General features: G+C 45.7%; 1 protein-coding gene across 7 annotated transcripts in view; it reads left to right on the top strand.

Moving 5' to 3' along the window:
- The window catches only part of frmd4a (FERM domain containing 4A), a 613,918-nt gene that overhangs the window by 332,413 nt on the left and 257,049 nt on the right, over positions 1-24,456 (top strand). The window contains exon 1 of one of the 7 annotated variants that reach the window (XM_080207762.1): positions 18,676-18,775. The exons of the other annotated variants lie outside the window; for them this stretch is intronic. Within the exon in view, the coding sequence (XP_080063888.1) occupies positions 18,773-18,775 (3 nt within the window). The 5' untranslated portion in view covers positions 18,676-18,772. Of the gene's footprint in view, positions 1-18,675; positions 18,776-24,456 lie in introns of those variants that run through there. 7 annotated transcript variants of the gene reach the window in all.

The following is a 24,456-nucleotide window of genomic DNA, read 5'->3' as shown; positions in this document are numbered from 1 at the left end:
TAATACTGGATGACATTGGGGCAAACGAGGTGAAAGGAAAAGAATGTAGTAAAAATTATAGGAAGGGGTTTGTCAAGAAAATGTTTTACGGCCAGAATTTTTTTTAAGCCCCGATTCTTGCTGGAATCGTAACTAGGAACAGATTGCAGCTGTCATTAGTGACTTGAACTTTAATCGTAATGATCTTGGTAAAGAGCCTGCTTCCATTGGCTTATTCTGTCTGTTCAATCGCAATGACCAAGTTTGGCCGCTGTTCAGTCTGTCAAATCCTCACCCAATCTACCCATGGCTGAATTCCGCTGCGATATCTGTGCTGCCCTTGAAGCATCGCACTTGGATTCACTGATAGGCGTAAAACAAAACATTGCCTCTCTCAGGCTGCTACGTTCTTGTGTTTCACATCTTTAGACATCATTGCAACTGTCTTTCGCAGAACTTGGTTTCCCTCAGTTCCAAATCTGCTTTTCCAAACTGGCGCCTAAGATATTGGAGCAGAATTAGGCCGTTCGGCCCATCGAATCTGCTCCGCCTTTCAATCATGGCTGATATGATTCCCATCCCCAGTCTCCTGCCATCTCCCCATAACCTTTGATCCCCTTATTAATCAAGACCCTTTCTAACCCTGTCTTAAAAACACTCAATGATCTGGCCTCCACAGTCTTCTGCGACAGAGTTCCACAGATTCACCACTCTCTGGCTGAAGAAATTCCTCCTCAACTCAGTTTTAAAGGAGTGTCCCTTCACTCTGAGGTTGTACCCTCAAATTCCAGTCTCTCCCACTAGTGCAAACATTTTCTCCACATTATTCTGTAAGTTTAATTAGATTCTCCCCCTTATCCTTCTAAACTTCACTGAGTATAGGCCCAGACTCCTCAACTGCTCCTCATATGAAATAAGGAAATAACGTTGAATTCATTGTGACCCAAGAGCTCAGTTTCTCTTTTCCTACAATCCTCAGCGCTTTAAGACCCACGCACCTAACAATCACCCTTTAATAAATCATTTCCCCTGCCCCATTCAATCTTGCTGATGTCCTGCACCATTATCCTTCATCTCAGTCCCACAATTTACTGCAATCGCTGGATTACGAGCAGGGAACAATGCATTTTCTTTGTGAGAATATGCTGCTGCGCCTTGTGCCATCATCACTGTGACTGCGAACGTTGACTGTACTATTTAATACCACGCTGCCTCTGTGTAATGACTTCAGTCAGGCCATTGAGGTTGGCCAATTGGAGAACGGACTCCCAGATTAAGGATCCAATTGGTGGGCTAATCAGGGAGTCTTTGCTTTGTACGTAACTGGGAGTGTCAGTTCCTCTGGCACCCCCGGAGGTAGACTACTGACTGTCAGTACTCTGTGTACTGATGTTAGAGTTGTAAATAAAGGGATTTTGGTGAAGGGACTTGTACCTGCATAAACTTATTACATTCTGTTAGTGTAGTATTTGCAAATTAAATCTCAAATCGAAATATTGTGATTGACAAATGAACCAGAGGCAATATGAGGAAACTCCTCAATGCCATGAGTGGTTAGGGTTAGGAAGGGTGGCGCCAAGTCCCATTCACCCATCAGCCCCTCTGTACAAATGGGCTCCAGAATAAGCAAGACCTAAATTTTAAAATTCAAATACTTCTATTCAAATTATTCTATATCCTCACCCCCACCACTATCTCAAATTTGCTCTGACCTTCTCTAACTCCCTGGGATATCTGAACTCCGCTAACTCTAGCCTTCTGATTCTATCCGTTCAGCCAGAACTCCATTCGCTCTGGTCCAGCGGGACTGGAGAATCCCAGCCGCTGGCGAGGTCAGAGAATTCCGGCCATGGATACAGTCAATGGAATTAAATTGTGTTGGATTGGCATGGTTTCCCCAGGCTGTTGCTACGATGAAGGAACATATTTGCAGTGTACTGCGGGACTGGGAGGTTAAGAAAAAATACAGAAGATGTTCGAAAAGGCACAGCAGAAGCTCGTAAAGGTTAGCACCAAGATCAGAACAGAGCATCAGGCCAAGGATTTACAAACTGGCTTCTAGCTACTTCCTCAATAAAGTCCTGACAGAATAGGGGGTGGGGAATGGGTCAACATTCTCTTCACAAATTTAATTACACCCTCTGAGTCTTTTGTAGGATTGTTTTCACTGGAGGCTGAGGGGAGACCTGATAGAGGTCTACAAAATTATGAGAGGCATAGACAGGGTGGACACAGTAAAAAGTCTGACAACACCAGGTTTTAGTCCAACCTATTTATTTGATAATATACTCACAAGCTTTCGGGGTTAGCCCCTTCGTCAGGTGAATGGAGAGTTCTGGCCTCAGACAGAAGCATGGTACATTGGGGAGACCGTGCAGACGCTACAACAACGGATGAATGAACATCGCTCGACAGTCACCAGGCAAGACTGTTCCCTTCCTGTTGGCGAACACTTCAGTGGTCACGGGCATTCAGCCTCTGACCTTCGGGTAAGCATTCTCCAAGGCGGCCTTCACGACACATGACAGCGCAGAGTCGCTGAACAGAGACTGATAGCCAAGTTCCACACACATGAGGACGGTCTCAACAGGGATCTTGGGTTCATGTCGCACTATCTGTAACCCCTGTGACTTGCCTGGGTTTGCAAAACCTCACTTACTGTACTGTCTGGAGACAATACACATCTCTTTAAACTGTGATCAGTGCTCCTTCCACTCACATTATCAGCCACTTCAGGACTTGAACAGCAGGTTAGGTGTAAGGATTCGCATTCTAATCAGTAATCTCTAAACTGTCTGTGCTTTATATGCTCTGTCTGAGGCCAGAACTCTCCATTCACCTGACGAAGGGGCTAACCCCAAAAGCTTGTGAGTGTATTATCAAATAAATAGGTTGGACTAAAACCTGGTGTTGTCAGACTTTTCACTGTGTTTATGCCAGTCCAACGCCGGCATACCCACATCATGACAGGGTGGACAGTCAGAGACTTTTTTCCCAAGATGAAAGTGTCAAATACGAGGGGGCACAGGTTCAAGGTGAGAGGGGGGGAAAGTGTAAGGGAGATGTGCGGGGTAAGTTTTTCACGCAGGGTGCCTGGAAAGTGCTGCCAGAGGAGGCGGTGGAAGCAACATTAGCAACATTTAAGAGGCGTCTGGATGGGTAGATGAATAGGGAGGGAATAGAGGGATATGGACCCAGTAAGGGCAGAAGATTTTTTTCTTTAGTTTAGTTAGGGCATCATGATCGGCACAGGTTTGGAGGGCCGAAGGGCCTGTTCCTGTGCTGTACTTTTCTTTGTTTTTTTGTACGTTTCAGGTCAATGTGTCAAGTGTCGCAGTCTGTCATTGGATTTCGTTCTCAGCCCCACACTGTGGAGCTCTGAAGCAATGGATGAATGACAGCCTGAGATATATGTTTATGAAATAACATAAGTTACGTTAATATTGTGGGTCAATAAAAGTTGTCCATTAAAATGATGATATTGGAATGCTTGTCATAATCAGAACCATTCTCCATTTCCAGGTCAGTGTGAGATATTGATTATTCTCTCAATAAAATCCTACCTTGTATCTATTAATCCATGAAAATCACTGGACAACCACATCATCATAATCATTTCACATCCTATAAATGACAAGATGGTTAATGGAATATTTATTTAATTTCCTGTAGATATTGTGCAGTATTTTCTGTATGAATGGAGTTTTTATTTGTAGACATTGCTAAGATTGTGAATATTGTACAGAGGAGGAATTGAAACATTAACATTTAAAAATAAAGGCTGGTTTATGAAGAATTCACTAATGGGTGTGCATTAACATCAGAACTCCAGAGTAGAGGATCAGACCTGGGATTTACAAAGTTGGTTCTGGCAACTTTCTCAATAAAGTCCTGGTAGAATAGGGATGGGGAATGGGTCAATCTCCTCTTCACAAATTTAATTACACTCTTCAAGTCTTTTGTAGGATTGTTATCACAGGAGGCTGAGGGGAGGCCTGATGGAGGTCTACAAAATGATGAGGGGCATAGACAGGGGGGATAGTCAGAAGCTTTTTTTCAGGGTGGAAGTGTCAATTATAAGGGGGCACAGGTTCAAGGTAAGAGGGGGAAAGTTTAAGGGAGATGTTTTTCACACAGAGAGTGGTGGGTGCCTGGAACATGCTGCCAGAGGAGGCACATTTGCAACATTTGAGAGGCATCTAGATGGGTACATGAATAGGAGGGAATAGAGGGATATGGACAGTGAGGGCAGAAGTTTTTTAGTTTAGTTAGGCCAGTTACAGTGCTGTACTTTCTTTTGTCCTTTATATTTCTAGTCAATGTGTCAAGTGTCAACTCACTAAAAAATTAATTCCCGCATCTCGGCCATTTGCTGCTAAAGATTATTTAGAAACTCATTGTACCTTTTTATCTCAGTTATTTTGTGGGACATGGGTGTCGGTGAAAGGCCAGCATTTTGTCAGAACAATCATAGAATCCCTGCAAATTGCAGAAGAGACCATTCGGCCCATCGAGTCTGCACCAACTCTCTGACAGAGTATTTTACCCAGCCCTCTCTCCCAACTTATCCCCACAAGTCGACATATTTAGCATGCCCAATCCCCCTCACCTGCTCATCTTTGGACTGTGGGAGGAAACCAGAGCACCTGGAGGAAACCCACGCAGACACGGGGAGAATGTGCAAACTCCACACAGACAGTGACCCGAGGCTGGGAATCGAACCCAGGTCACTGGAGCTGTGAGGCAGCAATGCTGACCACTGTGCCACAATTATTTCCCATCCCAGATTGCCCTTAAACCAAGTGTTTAGGGCAGTTAAGAGCCTAAGAAGCCTCACAACACCAGGTTAAAGTCGAACAGGTTTATTAGGAATGACGAGCTTTCAGAGTGCTGCCCCTTCACCAGGTGAGTCATGCTCCGAAAGCTCATGATTCCAAATAAACCTGTGGCACTTTAACCTGCCCAAGATTTCTGACTGTGCTCAGAGGATGAGCCTTTGGAATATGCGTTGAGTCATGTTACCACTGCACCATTGCCTTCCCCAGTTTATGTGCCAACAATACTGGTTCAGCAGCGCAGCAAGTGCTGGTGTGTTTCGTAAATCAGCAACTGAGAGCAAGAACAGTAACCTGGAAGGCTAGGAGACATCAGGGCCATGAGGTATGAGTGCGCAGAGACACAAGTACAGTAGCTGCCCCATCTCCTCAATGCTGCTGCATCCTTTCCAACCACAATTATGTTCTGAATAAACATTTAATCACAGACTTGAGATCAACAACAAAAATCTCCCTTGTGCGTCCACTTAATGTTTTAATTTACTTTCATTTTACTCCTCTGAGAATGAAAGAGTGTCTAATGTGCTCATATAGTTTTACATCTGTGTGGTTTAGTGTTGTATCAGTCTGATTTATACGGCAGGTAAACAGGGCTGTGGACAGTGAGTAGTGTTTAGAATAGTCTTCTCTCTGGAATGGTCTGGTGATTTAATGTGTGCTGTCGTTTTGTTTGCTGTAAATTGTGAACACAATTAAAATTGTGTGGACAGAAATTGAGCCTCAGCTGCTTTGAGTCGTTGGCTTTGGAGCTGGTTCTAACATGTTCGATTGAATTGATCATCAGGAAAGAAAGTCTTACAACTGGATCTTAGCTCTGACCTCACGCTGATTTACCCTCTCTGGGGGTTTGGATTTGGTATCTTGCAGTTCCAGTTACATTCTCCCCCTGGCCTTAGATTTCATATTGTCTCATTGTGGGGCTGCACAGTGGTTAGCACTGCTGTCTCTCAGTGCCAGGACCCAGGTTCAGTTTGTCTGTGTGGAGTCTCCCTTTGTCGGTGTGGGTTTCCTCCAGGTGCTCCAGTTTCCTCCCAAAGATGTACAGATTAGGTTGACTGGTCATGGTCAATTGCCCCTTAGTGTCAGGGGGACTAACTAGGGTAAATGCATGGGGATAGGGCCTGGGTGGGATTGTGGTCAGTGCAGGCTCGATGGGCTAAATGGCCTCCTTCTGCACTGAGGGGATTCTATGGATTCTTCTATGTTGACCATCTTACAATTTTGGGCGTCCTATTACAAGAAGTGTGGAAGGTGCCCAGTAAAGGTTCACTCAAATTCTACTGAGGACAGGAGGTTTATAGATACAAAGAAAGACAGAACAAACTGGGTTTTTTCAGTAGAACTGTGAAGAATAAGGATATATCATGGCAATAAAAGGTTTTGAGAGGACAAACAGTGACTGGTTGGCGAGTTAGTAACAAAGACTCATAAACGTACTCAGGCTTTCACTAGTAAAGGTTCAGGTAAATTTATTCACTGGAAATAGAATGCTTTGCAGTGAAACTACAAGGGAATTAGCGAAGGATTTGGAAAAAGGTACGGGAAAGTTTTTGAGGAAGAGGAGTTTGATTTGAATTGGTTGCTCTTGTTGAAGCTTGGGGCTGGCAGGGTAGTGATGGCTGAATGGCTCCTTCCATCCTAATATTTTGAAGATTCTATGAATTTAGTTCTTTGTTAATTTGCTGTGTTATAGTTAACTCGGCGGAATAGATACCCAGGCAATACATCCAGAACTTTACATTCAGAAAGGAAGGTTTGACAGTTTTGAATCCAGTTTTATTAGTGACTGTAAGTAAATTGTAACTCAGCTGGTCAAGGACTTAACCCAGAAAGAGCTTGCATAAATAAAGCTGCAACCCATCCTTACTGCCTGACAAGATGACATTCAAATCAAAAACAATGTCCATCTGGTTGGTTTGTGTTCCCAGATGTTGTTCAGTATTTTGCGATGGCCGTATCCAATCCCCATTCTGACAGTTCAGTGGGTGTTCCAAAACAGCACTGAATCTGCACGAGGGCTGAGCTGGCACTTTGATTGGATTTGATTTGATTTATTATTGTCACATGCATTAGCATACAGTGAAAAGTATTGCTCTTGCGCGCTACACAGACAAAGCATACCATTCATAGAGAAGGAAAGGAGAGGATGCAGAATGTAGTGTTACAGTCATAGAACGAGAGTAAAAATAAAATTAGAAGTTATGCTTTACACAGCTTGCAAAAAGTTGTCACATTCCGGAGTCATCTTGGCCTTCTCAATGTGCCTAGTGATTGTCGCAATCATGTTTTATTTCAGCAGACATACAGAACTCCCAATCACATTCCGACATTTGTAATTCCTGTTGGAAAAGCCAGCATGTGCCAGGATTGAAATTCTGTTGGGTCCCAAAGTTTTGTTGGGTGTGTCCATGCCATTGTACCCTGTTTGTGCCTCAGTTACTGGAGGAACTCAAGGACAGCCTTGCCCTCCACATATACATGATAGGCCATTAGATAATAGGAACATAAAAAGCATTAACATCTAATTTGTCAAATGTGATCAGTGTAAGCCTTCCAGGGGGTCTCCTTTTAATTACTGAGTATTATGTATGCTGCCAAGACAATGCAGATCATCCACTTCAGGAAGAGTAGTGGAGAACATGCCCCCAGCTACATCAACGGGGACAAAGTAGAAAGGTTTGAGAGCTTCACGTTTTCATGTTTTCATATCACCAACAACCTGTCCTAATCCCCCCATGCTGATACTATAGTTAAGAAAGTCCATCAACGCCTCTACTTTCTCAGAAGACTAAAGGAAATTTGGCAAGTCAGCTACAACTCTCACCAACTTTTACAGGTGCACCACAGGAAACATTCTCTCTGGTTGTATCACAGCTTAGTATGGCCCCTGCTGTGCCCAAGACTGCAAAAAACTACAAAAGATCATGAATGCAGCCCGATCCATCACACAAACCACCTCCTATCCATTGACAATGTCTACACTTCCCACTGCCTTGAAAAAGCAGCCAGCATAATTATGGACCCCACGCACCCCGGACATTCTCTCTTCCACCTTCTTTAGGAAAAAGATACAAAAGTCTGAGGTCACGTACCAACCGACTCAAGAACAGCTTCTTCCCTGCTGCCATCAGACTTTTGAAAGGACCTACCTTGCAATAAGCTGATCTTTCTCTACACCCTAGCTATGACTGTAACACTACATTCTGCACTCTCTCATTTCCTTCTCTATGAATGGTATGCTTTGTCTGTATAGTGCACAAGAAACAATACTTTTCACCATATGTTAATACATGTGATAATCATAAATCAGATCAGGTTCTTGATGTTGCTGAGACTCAGAGAGGAAAAAAACCATAAATATTTTGTAAATCCGGAGAATCAGTGGATGGACTTTGTGTCCAATGGCCAGGAAATGTGGCCAGAATTTTACTCCCCCGCCCGCCACGGTATTTGGGGCCGGAAAGGGGTGGACAATGGGAAGGTCCGTTGACCTTGGGCAGGATTTTCCAGCTTTGGGACGAGCGAGGCTGTAATATCCCACCCACAATCTCTGAAAATGGAAGGAAATTAGTGAATTGAGGATCAGCTTGGGAACAGAGTGCCGTTGTGCAAACAAATACCCAAAAATAGCAAACACCGACATCACAAGTTCAGATAGTTACTGTCTTGTCATGGCGGCTAACACGGGCCCATTCAAAACTTTGTGGATGTTAACCAAATCTCAAAGGTAATGTAGTCTAGAGGACACATTCCTCTAGCGGTAATCTTCAAATTAACCTCAACGGTAAGGGATAGAGGTACAGCTGCCAATTGACAGTGTGGGGATTTGTAAGCACCATTAAGCTCAGAGGAGTCTATTGTAAGTTAATTAGCCCCCTCCTAATGCACTGATTGACACTGAGAAAAAGGTTTGAGAATGCCAGCAATCCCTCCATAGCTCACTAATGTGACTGCCCTGACTCTTGCCGATGAGTGTTGACAGGTTTCACATCTGGGGAAGAATAGCCTGACCTTACACGACACCCTAAGACATCCAGTTTCCACCTTGTGATAGGCATTCAGATTGAGATCCTGGGGCTCCCTCCCTCCACCCCAGCCCAGGAACAGCAAGGCCAGCTAGAGCATGGTTACTCTCATCGCAGTTGCAATTGGTGACCTCAGCACAGAGCGGTGAATGAACTATACGCATTCCTGCTTGTTTTCAACAATGCACTACGGCTTGTAAATGCAACAGTGTCGAGATTCATCAGTACAATGGACACTAAACAGACTTGTGAATATCTGATAAAGTGGGTAGGAAGTACAAAACTGACTGCAAATACGTTATGGGAAAAGGCTCAAAAAGATTGGCATATAGTTCCCACACTGAGCTGCAGGGAATGGAGTATATTGCAGGATCTGGCAGTTCATTACCTGTCTTTCTCTGCTCCTCTATCTATTGGGTAGCACAAAGTAAATACAGTAAGAAGTCCAACCTATTGGACTTTACTATGTGTGGAGTCTGCACATTCTCCCCATGTCTGCATGGGTTTCCTCCAGGAGCTCTGGTTTCCTTCCACAGTCCAAAAAATGTGCAGATTTGGTGTATCGGCGATGCTACATTGCCCTTAGTGTCAGGTAGATTAGCAGGATAAATATTGAAATTTATTTAGTATTAATCACAAGTAAGGCTTACATTAACACTGCAAAGAAGTTGCTGTGAAATTCCCCTAGTTGCCACACTCGGGCACCTGTTTGGGTCAGTGCACCTAACCAGCACGTCTTTGGACTGTGGGAAGAAACCGGAGCATCCGTAGGAAACCCACACAGGCACAGGGAGAACATGCAAACTCCACACAGACAGTGACCCAAGCCGGGAATTGAACCTGGGTCCCTGGTGCTGTGAGGCAGCAGTGCAGGTTTGATGGGCCAAATGGCCTCCTGCACTGTAGGGATTCCATATAATTCCAGCAATCACAGTAGAACCTTTATTATTAATGCAGCCATTCTCTCAGCACCAAACTGGTGTGAAACTGAGTAGTTATTCCAATAACCTGTATTCCAGGATTATGTGAAGTTAGTGTTAGGTGGAATATGATGATACATCCTATTGTTATTGGCAGTAGTAGGAAGGTGCAGTTTTCTTGATGGAAAGTAATCGGCTTCAGAAAATACGGTTAAACTGGGATGAGCAGGGATCAGTCAGAGTGTGTCTAATATACAGATTGTGGTGGTACCGTAGTTAGCACTGCTGCCTCACAGCGCCAGGGACCCGGGTTCAATTCTGACCTCGGGTCACTGTTTGTGTGGAGCGTGCACGTTCTCCCCGTGTCTGCGTGGGTTTCCTCTGGGTGCTCTGGTTTCCTCCCACAGTCTAGAAATGTGCTGATTAGATGTATTGGCCATGCTAAATTGGCCCTTAGCGTCAGGGTGAATTTGTGGGGTTACGGTGATAGGGCCTTATTGGGCTAGTTGTCAGTGCAGGTTTGATAGGCAGAATGGCCTTCCGCATTATAGGCATTCTCTGATTCCATGATTAAGGAATTGTTAAATGAAGTGGTCTTTGAGCTGGAAGGGCCATCGGTGTGATATTAAATAGCAAGTCAGCAGATCATTCAAATGCCAAGAATGTTTCAAAATTTCCCATGAAGAAGGATTGGTTTTTTTAGCCACTAAGTTAGCTGTAAATTACTTCACAAACAGAACTGAAACGCCAGTGTCTGCTGGAGAAATTTATGAAAAAACTCACAAGGATGTGATGCTCAGTAAAGTGTTCAATTATGTCACGAATTGCTATCTTAAATTTTACATATGGAAGTGAACTGGGTGCTGATCAAGGTTGTCTCTGCAGGGATTTCAGAGTCAGTATTCCACCAAGGTTTGGAGAGATTGTTAGAACAACTTCATTACGAGCACACGGGGAGAATCTGCATGAAAACTCTTTATGGTATCTAAAGTTGAGTAAATAAAGCCATTGACCCAGATGACCATAGACTGTTCTCCCCTTTGAGCGGGACTGCTGACTAGCAGTGATCTAACCTGAGGGTCACCATACCTCAGTCAACTCAAGGTTGAGAAGGCAGGACTTTTTTGGATAACCTCAGCCGGTGTGGGAATTGAACCCACGCTGTTGGCTTTGCTCTGCATCACAAACCAGTTGTCCAGCCAACTGAGCTAAACCAACCCCCCCACTCACCCAGTCTAAAGGTAGACAGATATAGAAGAGTTAGTGAAAAGTTGTGAAGCGAGTCTGAGAAGGAGAATTCATCCAAACAAGTCTCTTTTCATCCCCTGGTTAAAGACAAGAAATGTTGTGGAGATGCCAGCGTTGGACTGGGGTGGGCACAGTAAGAAGTCTCACAACAGCAGGTTAAAATCCAATAGGTTTATTTGGCAGCATGAGCTTTCAGAGTCTCGCTGTTTCTCAGGGGAGTGAGGATTTGTATTCACAAATGGGGCATATACAGACACAAACTCAATTTACAAGATAATGGTTGGAATGTGAGTCTTTACAGGTAATCAAGTCTTAAAGATACAGACAATGTGAGTGGAGAGAGGGTTAAGTACAGATTAAAGAGACGTGTATTGTCTCCAGCCAGGACAGTTAGTGAGATTTTGCAAGCCCAGGCAAGTCGTGGGGGTTACAGATAGTGTGACATGAATGCAAGATCCCAGTTGAGACCGTCCTCATTGTGTGTGGAACTTGGCTATCAGTTTTTGCTCAGCGATTCTGCGTCATGTGACGTGAAGGCCACCTTGGAGAACGCTTACCCGAAGATCAGAGCTGAATTCCCGGTGTTCCCTGAACACCGCTGAAGTGTTCCCCGACAGGAAGGGAATACTCCTGCCTTGTGATCGTTGAGCGATGTTCATTCATCCACTGTCGTAGCGTCTGCATGGTCTCCCCAGTGTACCATGCCTCGGGACATCCTTCCCTGCAGCGTATCAGACAGACAACATTGGCTGAGTTGCAGGAATATATACCGTGTACTTGGTGGATGATGTTTTCACATGAGATGATGTTACCCATGTCGATGATCCGGCATGTCTTGCAGAGGTTGTTGTGGCAGGGTTGTGTGGTGTCGTGGTCACTGTTCTCCTGAAGGCTGGGTAGTTTGCTGTGGACAATGGTCTGTTTGAAGGCAAGAAGTGGGGTGTGGGGATGGTCTTGGTGAGATGTTCATCTTCATCGATGACATGTTGAAAGCTCCGGAGAAGATGTCGTAGCTTCTCCAAGAAAACCATGGGAATGAGTCCTTCCTGACTGAGGAAGTGGGAGGGAAAGAGTACCTTGTTCTGGTTAGCAGCCATTGTAAGGGAATGAATGTTGAGTTAATGCCCAGTTTCACAAGTGCCAAAGCTGTGAGGTTCTGAGGAGTTGATTTGCAATTTATGGGTTGCCAGAGGTATTGGTGTTGGATCATGGCCCACATTTTACATCAGAATAGTTTAAAACACTTCTGAGTAAGAATGGGGTCAGACACACTCTAATATCACCATATTACCTGCAGTAATGATGCTGGTTACAGAATGTGTCTGTTAAGGAAGTCTGAATATTAACAGTAAGTCTTTATTAACTACTAATAACGATATGCGTATGTACAGTAATGGGTTCAGGCAAGAAACTATATCCATGTCGCTATCTTCACGTGTCTGTACTCAACACCACACTGGCCCACACTCTGGGTCCTGTGCCTTCTTACATGACTGTATGGGTGGTACCATACTCAGTCACACTTTAACCCTGCGTATACCTTTTACTCACATCACCCAGCAATGAATGGTGCTACAGAAAGAGGCGTACAGACCGTGAAGAGGATTTTGCGGAAATAGTTGCTCGTTAACAAATGGGACAGTCATTTTCATGTTTCACTCTGACACAGGGTAATTTCTGATAGGATTTCCCCACAGTCTACAACACATCTTATGAGTTAGTGTTTGAACACGCTCCTAGAACAAGGGTTAGCTTCCCTCAGCCTGTGGGGAGGCAGTGGTACTGTCACTGGACCAGTAATCAGGACCCAGGGTAATGTTCTGGGAACCCAGGGTTGAATCCCACCACGGCAGATGGTGAAATTCAATAAAAATGTGGAACTGGAAGTCTACAGATGATGATGTAACCATTGCTGATTATTGTAAAAACCCATCCGGTTCACTAATGCCCTTTAGGAAAGGAAATCTGCCATCCTTACCTGGTCTGCCCTTCATATTTACAGGTTGACAGAAGCCAGAGGGTGGTTGTAAGAGGGTTGTTTTTCAAACTGGAGGCCTGTGACCAGCGGTGTGCCCCAGGGATCAGTGCTGGGCCCACTGTTATTTGTCATTTGTATTAATGACTTGGATGAGAATATTGGAGGCATGGTTAGTAAATTTGCAGATGACACCACGATTGGTGGCAAGATGGATAATGAAGAAAGTTATCTCCGAATGCAACAGGATCTTGATCAATTGGGCCAGTGGGCTGACGAATGGCAGAGTTTAATTTACATAAACACAAGGTGATGCATTTTGGTAGACTGAACCAGGGCAGGACTGACTCTGTTTATGGTAGGGCAGTGGGGAGAGTTACAGAAAAAAGAGATCTAGGGGTATGTGTTCAAAACTCCTTGAAAGTGGAGTCACAGATGGACAGAGTGGTGAAGAAAGCATTCGGCATGTTTGGTTTCATCAGTCAGAACATTGAATACAGGAGTTGGAATGTCTTGTTGAAGCTGTATAAGACATTGGTAAGGCCACACTTGGAATACTGTGTGCAATTCTGGTCATCCTATATAGAAAGGATATTATTAAACTAGAAAGAGTGCAGAAAAGATTTACTAGGATGCTACCGGGATTTGATGGATTGAGTTATAAGGAGAGGCTGGAAAGACAGGGACTTTTTTCTCTGGAGCGTGGGATTTGATGGATTGAGTTATAAGGAGAGGCTGGAAAGACAGGGACTTTTTTCTCTGGAGCGTGGGAGGCTGAGGGGTGATCTTATAGAGGTCTATAAAATAATGAGGGGCACAGATAAGCTAGATGGTCAATATCTTTTCCCAAAGATAGGGGAGTCTAAAACTGGAGAGCATAAATTTAAGGTGAGAGGGGAGAGATACAGAAGTGACCAGAGGAGCAATTTTTTCACACAGAGGGTGGTGAGTGTCTGGAACAAGCTGCCAGAGGTAGTAGTAGAGGTGGGTACAATTTTGTCTTTTTAAAAGCCTTTAGGCAGTTACATGGGTACGATGGGTATAGAGGGATATGGGGCAAACACGGGCAATTGGGATTATCTTAGGGATTTTAAAAAAGAAAGGCAGGCATGGACAGGATGGGCTGAAGGGCCTGTTCCTGTGCTGTAAACCTCTATGACCTCTACGTGACTCCAGATCCACGGCAATGTGGTTGACTCCTAACTGCCCTCAGGAATGGGCAATAAATGCTGGCCCAGCCAGCGTTACCCACATCCCATGAATGAATAAAAGAAAATCAGCAGTAAAGCAAGAGAAAAGCTTGACAAAGTGAAGATGAGTCACAATGCACAGGACACTGAAACTTCCAGAGTTCAGTTCTGGTCAGGTTATAGTGAGAAACCGCTAAGGTGATATTAGAAGTATGTGATTGGAGTTGTTGCAAAGAGATTTGGTGTATTCACATGTCACATGAAGAAGGCGGTTTAGAACGGAGTTGAGGAGGAACTTCTTCACTCAAAGGGTGGTGAATCTCTGGAATTCTCTGCCCGTTGAAGTGGTGGAGGCTGCCTCGCTAAATATTTTTAAGAAGCGGGTTGATGGGTTCTTGATGAGAGAGGGGATTAGGGGTTATGGGGAGAGGGCGGGAAAGTGGAACTGAGCCAAGACAGATCAGCCATGATCTTATTGAATGGCGGGGCAGGCTCGAGGGGCTAGATGGCCTACTCCTGCTCCTATTTCTTATGTTCTTATGTTCTTATGTCAGCGTCATGGAGACCATTCAGCCCCTTTGAACCTTCTTCACCCAGAGGATGGTGAATGTGTGGAATTCACGACCACCAAATGTAGTTGAGGCCAAAACGTTGTGTGATTTCAGTAAGAAATTAGATCTCGTTCTTGAGGCTAAAGGGATACGGGAGGAAGGGGGGATTAGGATATTGAATTCAATGATCAACCATGATCAAGATGAATGGTGGAGCAGGGTCAAAGGGCCAAATGGCCGCCTCCTGCTTCTAGTTTCTATGTTTCTGTTCCGCCGTTCATTGAACTCAGCAACAGCAAATTGAATTTATATAGCGCCACCGACATAACAAAACATCCCAGGGGGTGCATTATAAATCTTCACCGAGCTACATCCTGGGTGATCTGCAACCTTTCTTCACACACTGGCTCTAGCCCTATATCCATTAATAATTTTGAATAACAAAAACCTATCAATTTCAGATTGAAAACTGATCTAGCAGTTTCTCCATTTGTGGATGGGCGTTGGAAGGTAATAAGGACCCACCACAAGTTCGTGGCCCCCCTCAGGGAGACTGGCTTACCGTGTAAAAGCTGGATTTATTGTGACTCTTGGGGGGAAGAGTCAATTCGATCAAACCCAGCAAGGTGTGATTTTTGTGTATTATTGCCTTAAGTTTAAAGTTTATTTATTAGTGTCACAAGTGGGCTTACATTAACATTGCAAGGAAGTTACTGTCAAAGTCTTCTAGTCACCACACTTTGGTGCCTGTTCGGGTACACCGAGGGAGAATTTACACGGCCAGTGCACCCTAACCAGCACGCCTTTCAGACTGGGAGGAAACCAGAGCACCCGGAGGAAACCCACGCAGACACGGGGAGAATATGCAGACTTCACATAGACAGTGATTCATGCTGGGAATCGAACCCAGGTCCCTGGCGCCGTGAGGCAGCAGTGCTAACCACTGTGCCACCGTGCTGCTATAACGTGGAGAGTTCCTCCTGATATCACAGTCAAAGCACACAGGCAGCCAGACACAGGCTCTCCCCTGACTCAGAGATTCATGAACATTTCACAGAAGGAGACCATTCTGCCCATCGCGTCCATGCCAGCTAACAAACATCTGACTGCACCAACCCCAGCGCTTGGCCCGTCAGGCTGGAGGCTTTGGCAGTAGAAGTGAGTAGATTTGACCTCTTGTTTGGAATACTCGCTGCGTGCTTGAGTGTTCTGGCAATCGGAAATTTACACACCTCCAAAATCGATCAAGGCTGTACCTAACCCAGCCAATGAAACACTTTGTCTGTGCAAACCGTTAATGTGACAGGTTGGTAAATTGGATTGAGCCTGGAGTCACCTGCAGTGACAAATGGTGAGATTGAGATGTGAAACAGCAGCAATAATTATACCCTGCTATTTTGACAGGGTATTAAGTCAAAGCCCCTTGGGGGGAATGTGGCATCCTGTCTGGGATACTGCCGAGATCTAGACAACAAAATGTACCTTTCTCTGTATTTTGGATGAACTTTCTCGGTGAGGGGTCTGAAGCTCGCTGTGTTAATTGTGGTTTTACATTACCTCATGCACAAGATAGAACAATCACTGGAACATTGAGGGCACCAATTAGATCGAGGGCAGTAGGTCTGACTTTCTTTCCTCTTAACCTGACCGACCCCCTGCCCCCGCGCCCCCCCCCACTGCAGCGCAGTTGTGATCTGTGAGACAGGATCGAAACCTGGCACAAGGAGTCAGTGAGATTTAGATTAAACTGTATGGGTGGAATCGCTGCAGTGTACTTCAGCAGAACGCATCTGCTGTCAGATTCACAGAATTGTTAGAGCACAGAAGGAGGCCATTTGGCCCATTGTGTCTGTGCCAGCCCTTTTCATAAGCCATTCACCTCACTCCACTCCCCTGCCTTCTCTCCATGGCCCTGCACACTTGAGGAGGGGTGAGGGGTCGGTTAGGGGTGGAAGGGATGGTGAGAACATAGAACATTACAGTGCAGTACAGGCCCTTCGGCCCTCGATGTTGCGCCGACCAGTGGAACCAATCTAATGACCCTCTAACCTAAACTATTCCAATGTTATCCATATGCCTATCCACTGACCATTTGAACGCCCTTAAAGTTGGCGAGTCCACAACTGCTGCAGGCAGGGCATTCCACGCCTTTACTACCCTCTGAGTAAAGAACCTACCTCTGACATCCGTCCTATAATCACCACCCCTTAATTTAAAGCTATGTCCCCTCGTGTTAGCCATCACCATCCGAGGAAAAAGGCTCTCACTATCCACCCTATCCAATCCTCTGATCATCTTGTATGCCTCAATTAGGTCACTTCTTAACCTTCTTCTTTCTAATGAAAATAACCTCAAGTCCCTCAGCCTTTCCTCATAAGACCTTCCCACCATACCAGGCAACATCCTGGTAAACCTTCTCTGCACCCTTTCCAATGCCTCCACATCCTTCTTATAATGCGACGACCAGAACTGTACGCAATACTCCAAGTGCGGCCGCACCAGAGTTTTGTACAGTTGCAACATGACCTCACGGCTCCGAAATTCAGTCCCTCTACCAATAAAAGCTAACACACTGTACGCCTTCTTAACAACCTTATCAACCTGGGTGCCAACACTCAGGGATCTATGCACATGTACACCAAGATCTCTGCTCGTCTACACTACCAAGAGTCCTTCCATTAGCCCTATATTCTGTACTCCTGTTACTCTTACCAAAGTGAATCACCTCACACTTTTCTGCATTAAACTCCATTTGCCACCCCTCAGCCCAACTCTGCAGCTTATCTATGTCCCTCTGTAAACTGTAACATCCATCCTCACTGTCTACAACAGGGGTGGTTGGAACCCGGAACTGGCAACCTGAATCCTGATCCAAAATTAGAAACTCCAGCCCGGGCTTTATTTTAATGCCTTTCCAATAGGCAGCACCTCCGACTGTGCAGCACTCCCTCGGTACAGCAGTGTAGTGTCGACCTTGATTTCTGACCCAGGTTTCTGACCTGGGTCTCAGACCCACAGCCTGTGGCCTGGGAGGTGGGAATGCTGACCACAATTGACACAGCAACTAAATGAGGGCAGTGCGGATAGTTACAAAACTCACAGTGAGGGTTCACATCCCATCTCCGACATTACTTGGGCAAACTACCAATGCATACGTGGGTCTATATAACATCGTGAGTCAGTACCTGCAGGGTGGGATAGGAGGGAGTTCAGGATCCTAGGCAAGATGTTGGCACAGTGCTTAGCCTTGCTGCCTCACAGCGTCAGGGATCCGGGTTCGACTCCCGGCTTGGGTTACTGTCTGTGTGGAGTTGGCACATTCTCCCCGGGTCTGCGTGGGTTTTCTGTGCGTGCTCTGGTTTCCTCCCACAATCCGAAAGACGTGCTGATTAGGGTGCAATGACCATGTTAAATTCTCCCTCGAGGGGCCGAATGGCCTCTTCCTGCACTGGCGAATTTTCACTGTAACTTCATTGCAGTGTTAATGTCAGCCTACTTGTGACACGAATAAATAAACTTAAAACAGACATTCCATTTCCACTCTATCAGGGCTCTGTATCAGGGAGAACATCCCAATATCTATAATAATAAATTCAGAATTAATCCCTGTCTGCTAGTGGTTGGTGCTTCTATATATTGCCTTCCTGACCATCTCCTTCACCATCTGCAGTCAGAGGGGTTTTTTTGGCACAGGTTTGGGGAAGAGTGTTGCAGTTTGTTAAATGTGCTGTTGTGTTTTTAAATAAGCCTTTTCTTTCCTGCCTTAAATCTATCTTCCTGTGGGCCAGATGTGGCTGAGTTATGCTTTACTTCTCTCACCAGCTGAGTACACTCTCCTGCTGTGTCCAAGGTTCCTGAGTTTCACATGACCTGACGTCTTAAGCTGGATGCAGCTCTCCCTCTCTCCCCTCTCTCTCTCTCGCTCTCTCGTCTACCCTCCCCCAGCCTCTGTCTCTCCAAGTCTGTTTTTGCCTGCACGTGAGCCGTCCGTCGTCTCCAGCCAGCCTGACAGAGCCCATCAGAAGTCAGCTGCTCTTGCTGGTTCTCCAATGGTATGTTAGGCGAGATATTTCTTCACTGTGTTCGAGTGCTTGTGATGAGTGTGCTCTGCAGAGGGTGGAGAGTGTACCGGTGCTTTGGACTACAGACAGGGAGCACCCCCCACTGATGCTCAGAGGGCTAGGAAGCTGCTTCAGACTGAGCCGGTGCTGTGAAGCTCCCTGCACATGGAGTATGGCTGTGCCTGCTTTCCACAGAATGGGACACAATGAGCTGGATACAGCCTCAGAGCCTGAGGCCTAGCTGGTGTGATGTTTATGTGTGTTTGAACAGTCTCATTTTGTGGTCTGTGTGTGCTTTGCGTGTGAAGATACTTGGGGAGGTGGAGGGGAGGGGGGATAATGAGGACTGTTTATTGAAAAAAGACAGTGTTGGCAAAAGCAGCATTCTAGCTGTGGCAGAGTGTGCTAACTGGGGGTGAGGGGGATTTTAAAATCTAATTGCCGGAAGGTTCTCTCTCTTATGTGATTGCATCCAGAGATGAAACTGAATTTAGGGCAGAACAAAGGAAGAATGTTCTTTATCATTACAGAAGTTCCATTGTTGTAATAATGCACATCGGGAACACAAAGGGCACTTATTAATAAGGAAAAGCTGTACAGAGCATCCCCCCATCCCTCATTGCCTCAGCCCCTACATGTCTTCTGCCTAAGAGGGGACTCCACCCCTTGGGGTGATCACTCCCAGTCCCGCCGACCTGATGAAGGAGCAGCGCTCCGAAAGCTCGTGCTACCAAATAGACCTGTTGGGCTTTAACCTGGTGTTGTGACTGTGCCCACCCCCCAGTCCCACACCGGCATCTCCACTCTACAGACCAGGTGAACCTCTTCTGCTGTGTTGCCCTTAAAGGGACAATCACCACGGTTGTCAAGGCCGGAAAGGTTTAAGAATCTTTTATTGCTCAGTGTGCTGACGTAGACGGTGTGACCAGATGGTGAAACTTGAAGGATGCTGAGCAGTTTAAAATTGCTTTGTGCTTTAGTCTGAAGCTGCTATCCGTGCATTTTCAAAAGCGGAATTAATCCATTTAATTTAAACTGGGTTAATTCCCCTCTGTAAAAATATCAAAGGGAAAGATGCTGAAGAGTGCATCAAACATCCTATTCCAAACTCTCAAGGTGGAATGTCCAGGGAGTTGATGAGCTGGAGTGTTCTGTTTATTTGATTTGAAGAACTTTATTAATTAGGTGTAACTCATGTTGCTGCGTGTTGGAAAGTTCATTATTATTGGTGGGATTTTTTTGTAGGGATATTAAAATCTCATGAAACCACCTGTTCAAGGCCCTCCAACTTGAGATGATACATGGATTTATCTTCCAGTTTCCACAGCTCCTGGGTTGTCCTGGAATCTCCAGAAATTAATATTCCGGACATTCCGGCAACAGCAAGATCAGCAGTGATCAATATGTGGAGTGGAGGCAGCACAGTGGTTAGCTCTGCTGCCTCACAGCGCTAGGGACCCAGGTTCCGGTGATTGTCTGTGTGCGGTTTGCACATTCTCCCCATATCTGTGTGGGTTTCCTGTGGGTGCTCCAGTTTCATCCCACAGTCCAAAGATGTGCAAGTCAGGTTGATTACCCCTCGTGCCAGGGGATTAGCAGGGTAAATGTGTGGGGTTATAGGAATAGGGTCTGGGTGGGATTGTGGTCAGTACAGAGTTGATGGGCTGAATGGCTCCTTCTGCACTGTAGGGATTCTATGACTCTATTGATCTGTGGGTAGGATGGAGAGCCTAATGGGATCCTGTGGAGTCAGTAGATTCTGGGATGGAGATCCTGTCACTTCCTCATCTCCAGAGGAGGAAGAATGAGACTGAGTTGCTGGTGTCTATCTTGTGGTTAGAACTTCACTTGTACACGTGGGTCACCTGGTCCTATGGAGCATTCAGCTGGTCGCCAAATCTTAGATGTTTACAACAAGGAGGGAGGCCATTCCACCCATCTGGTCTAGGTTGGCTGAAAAGGAGTCATCCATGCAGCCTAGTCCCACTGTCCAGCTGGAACAAAACCAGGAAGTACTGGAAAATCTCGGCAGGTCTGACAGCATCTGTAGGGGGAGAATAGAGCCAGTGTTATAACTCTGGATGATGAAGGGTCATCCTGACTGGAAACATTGGCTGTATTCTCTCCTCACAGATGTTGTCAGGCCTGCTGAGATTTTCCAGTATTTTCTCTTTTCGTTTCAAGATTCCAGCACCCGCAGTATTTTACTTTTATCCAGTTTCCAGGGATTGGTCCGCAGTCTTGTACGTTACCACACTTCACAAGCGTATCCAGGTAGCTTTTGAATGTTATGTGGGTTTCTGCCACCATCACCCCCTCGGACAGTGAGTTCCAAACCCCCACCTCCCTCAGGAATTTCCTCTGCTGTAAGGGGTGAAGAACCTAACCGAGTCTCTCACACTGCCCCCGGTTTGATTCCCGTCTTGTGGTTGAAGCTGTTTTGTGTTCCCATTATTCCCAGTTGGAACATGGGAACCGATCACGTGACATCCTGATGATGTCATTGGCCCTTTGCAGGGATAAACAGACAGTCTATCCGAACAGCCGGTGGAGTAAACACCGTTCCAATAAAGCTCTTGTTTGTTTGTACCTTCATGGTCTGCAAGCTAATCCTGTAAAAACACATTGCTTTGCAAATTCATGCTTTGACTAACTCTTGTTAGGGGAGGTGAGGTCATGTTTTCCACACATCATTAGATCGTCCACCTCCATCAGATAAGAATCACAGAACCCTACAATGCAGAAGGAGGCCCTTCAGCCCATCGAGTCTGCACCGAACACAATCCCACCCAGGCCCTACCCTCATATTCCTACATATTATACCCACTAATCCCTCTAATCTACACAGCCCTGGACACTAAGGGGCAATTTCGTCGCACAGTCAATCAACCTAACCCGCACATCTTTGGATTGTGGGAGGAAACCAGAGTACCCGGAGGAAACCCACGCAGACACGAGGAGAATGTGCACACAGACAGTGACCCGAGCCGGGAATCGAACCCAGGTCCTTGGAGCTGTGAAGCAGCAGTGCTAACCCACTGTGCTACCATGCCACCCAGCCTTCATTGCTCCAAGGGGAACAGTCCTAGCTTCTCCAGCTGTAGCTGGAAACACCCCCCCTCCACCCCCTCTGCTGCACTCCGCCATCCGTGATGACACAAAGGTAGATAGAAAAGTAACTTCCCAATAGGACATTACAGGGTTGGGGGTTGTGGGGGGGGCACATTCCAATCCCACCCGCCATGGGAATTGTGACGGACGGGAGGTGGACTATGCAAAGGTCCATTGACCTCAGGCTGGATATTTTGGTTATGGGGTGAGCACAGCTGGGAAATCCTGCCCGGGGGGGTCTGAATGGGACGTACAGAGGGTTCAGTGAGTGAGCCAAAGTCTGGTAGGCGGGAAGAATGTAGGGAAATGTGAATTTGTCCACTTTGGCTGCAGGAATAGAAAAGCAGCAAGCTATTTAAAGTAAGGGAGATTGTAGGACTCTTGATGGATCTGGACATCCTGTACATGAATCACAAAAAGTTTGTGTACAGATGTAGCAAGAAGGTAAATGAAATGTTCTTTATTGCAAGGGGAATGGCAGATAAAAGTAGAGATGTTTTGCTACAGTCGTGCAGTTGGTGAGACCACGCTTAATGTACTATGCACCATTTTGGTCACCTTGTTTTAAAAAAGGAGGTAAATGCTTTGGAAGCAATTCAGAGAAGGTTTATTCAGCCGATTTCCCGGGATGAAGGACTTGTCTTTGAGGAAAGGTTGGTTCTGTGTCCATTCGAAGATTGAGAGGTAGACTTATTGAAACATTTAAGATCCTGAGGAGATTTGACAGAGTGGATTCTGAGATATCTCCCCTTGTTGGAGAGACCAGAATGAGGGGGAATGTTTGAAAATGTGGGTGGTGGGGGTGTCTGCCATTTAAGACGGAGAGGAGGAGATTTTTTTTCCCTGAGGGTGGTGGGTTTGTGGTACTTTGGTTCCTGGACAGCAGCAGATCGTGGAATCTTTTTAAAACAGAGGTGGACAGATACTTGGGTGTTCCTGAAGGGGGTCAAAGGGCATTGGCAGTAGACAGGAAAGTGGAGTTGGGGCCTCAATCAGATCAGCCATATTATTGAATGATTATAAAAGCAGTGAAAGCATGTTGGAGTTGTGTAGATCTTTGGTGAGGCCACAGTTATTGTACTGTGAGCAGTTCTGGTCGCCACATTATAGGAAGGATGTGATTGCTGTGGAGGGGGTGCAGAGGAGATTTACCAGAATGCTGCCTGGGACGGAACATTTAAGTTATGAAGAGAGGTTGGATAGGCTTGGCTTGTTTTTGTTGGAGCAGAGAAGACTGAGCGGTGACCTGATCGAGGTGTATAAGATTATGAGGGCCATTGACAGAGTGGATCGGGAGCAGCTGTTCCCCTTAATTGAAGGGTCAGTCACAAGGGGACATCGGTTCGAGGTGAGGGGCAGGAGGTTTAGGGGGGAATGTGAGGAAAAGCTGTTTTACCCAGAGGGTGGTGACGGTCTGGAATGCGCTGTCTGGGAGGGTGGGGGGAGGTGGGATGCCTCACATCCTTTAAAAAGTACCTGGATGAGCACTTGGCACAGCGTAACATTCAGGGCTATGGGCCAAGTGCTGGCAGGTGGGACTAGATGGGAATTCAGGTGATTCTAATGTGTTGGTATGGACTCGATGGGCTGAAGGGCCTCTTCTGCACTGTATGATTCTATGATTCTGTGAATGGCGGAGTAGGTTCATGGAACTAAATGATCTAACCTGACTCCAAGTTTGTTTGTCAGTGTGTATATGTGGGTCCACTGTGGTCAATGTCCTCTGCATCCTCTCAGGCACCTTTACATCTTTCCTAAAGTATGGTGAAGAGAACAGGATGTGACACTCTATTTGTGGCCTAACCACATCTTTCTAAAATTCAGCGAAACTTCCCTGCTTTTGCGCTCAGTGTAATTGATGGCTGGGTTCAGCTGTCAAATAGTGTCAAACATCGAGGAATAAGAGAAATGGTGAAGGAGATGGCGAGTTGTATGGTTGGTATCACAGCTTGAAAACAGTCCCTGTGCAAACTTAGTTTCTGCCTTTTGATGAAACACTCTGAAGAACATTGAGTAAATATTTAGGCAGAGTGTTTGACTGAAACTGGGACCTTCTGTTTGATTTGAAACTGTGAATTGACTTAAGTCATGCATTGCATTGTACACAGTACACCACTCAAGACTAGTGAAAATCAAACCAATAGCAAGAATTATAACAACTCTTGATCTCAGGGATTTGAAAGGTTTGATGGGGGGGTGGGGAATGGAGTGGAGTGCGGGGGGAGAGGAGCAGGGGGGAGGGGGAGCGGAATACAGGGGTGGTGGGGAGGTTTTGACTTGACAACAAGGAACAAAGACTTCCTTTGTTATCTTCTGTCCTAGAAACTTTGGTAGATTCGAATCCAGTCTCTCCCAATCTGCTTGATAAATTTTGTTTGAGCTGTCGCCATGTTTCCAAAGGATTGGCTGCTCTCTCTTCAGAACAAGAGAAGGAATCTGCAGTTCCACTTTACCTTAAAGCACACTAAATTAGATTGTGAAGGCTTTACACAGAATGCTTTTTGGATCATTGCGAAGACATGGCCAAAATTTATAAGACCCAGAACGAGAGTCACTATGAA

The sequence above is a fragment of the Carcharhinus amblyrhynchos genome, chromosome 19 (assembly GCF_965287045.1).
Source record: "Carcharhinus amblyrhynchos chromosome 19, sCarAmb.v2.hapA, whole genome shotgun sequence".
Classification (NCBI taxonomy): Eukaryota; Metazoa; Chordata; class Chondrichthyes; order Carcharhiniformes; family Carcharhinidae; genus Carcharhinus; species Carcharhinus amblyrhynchos.
Note: the sequence above shows the minus strand (reverse complement) of the source record. Positions and strands in the feature narration are given on the sequence as shown.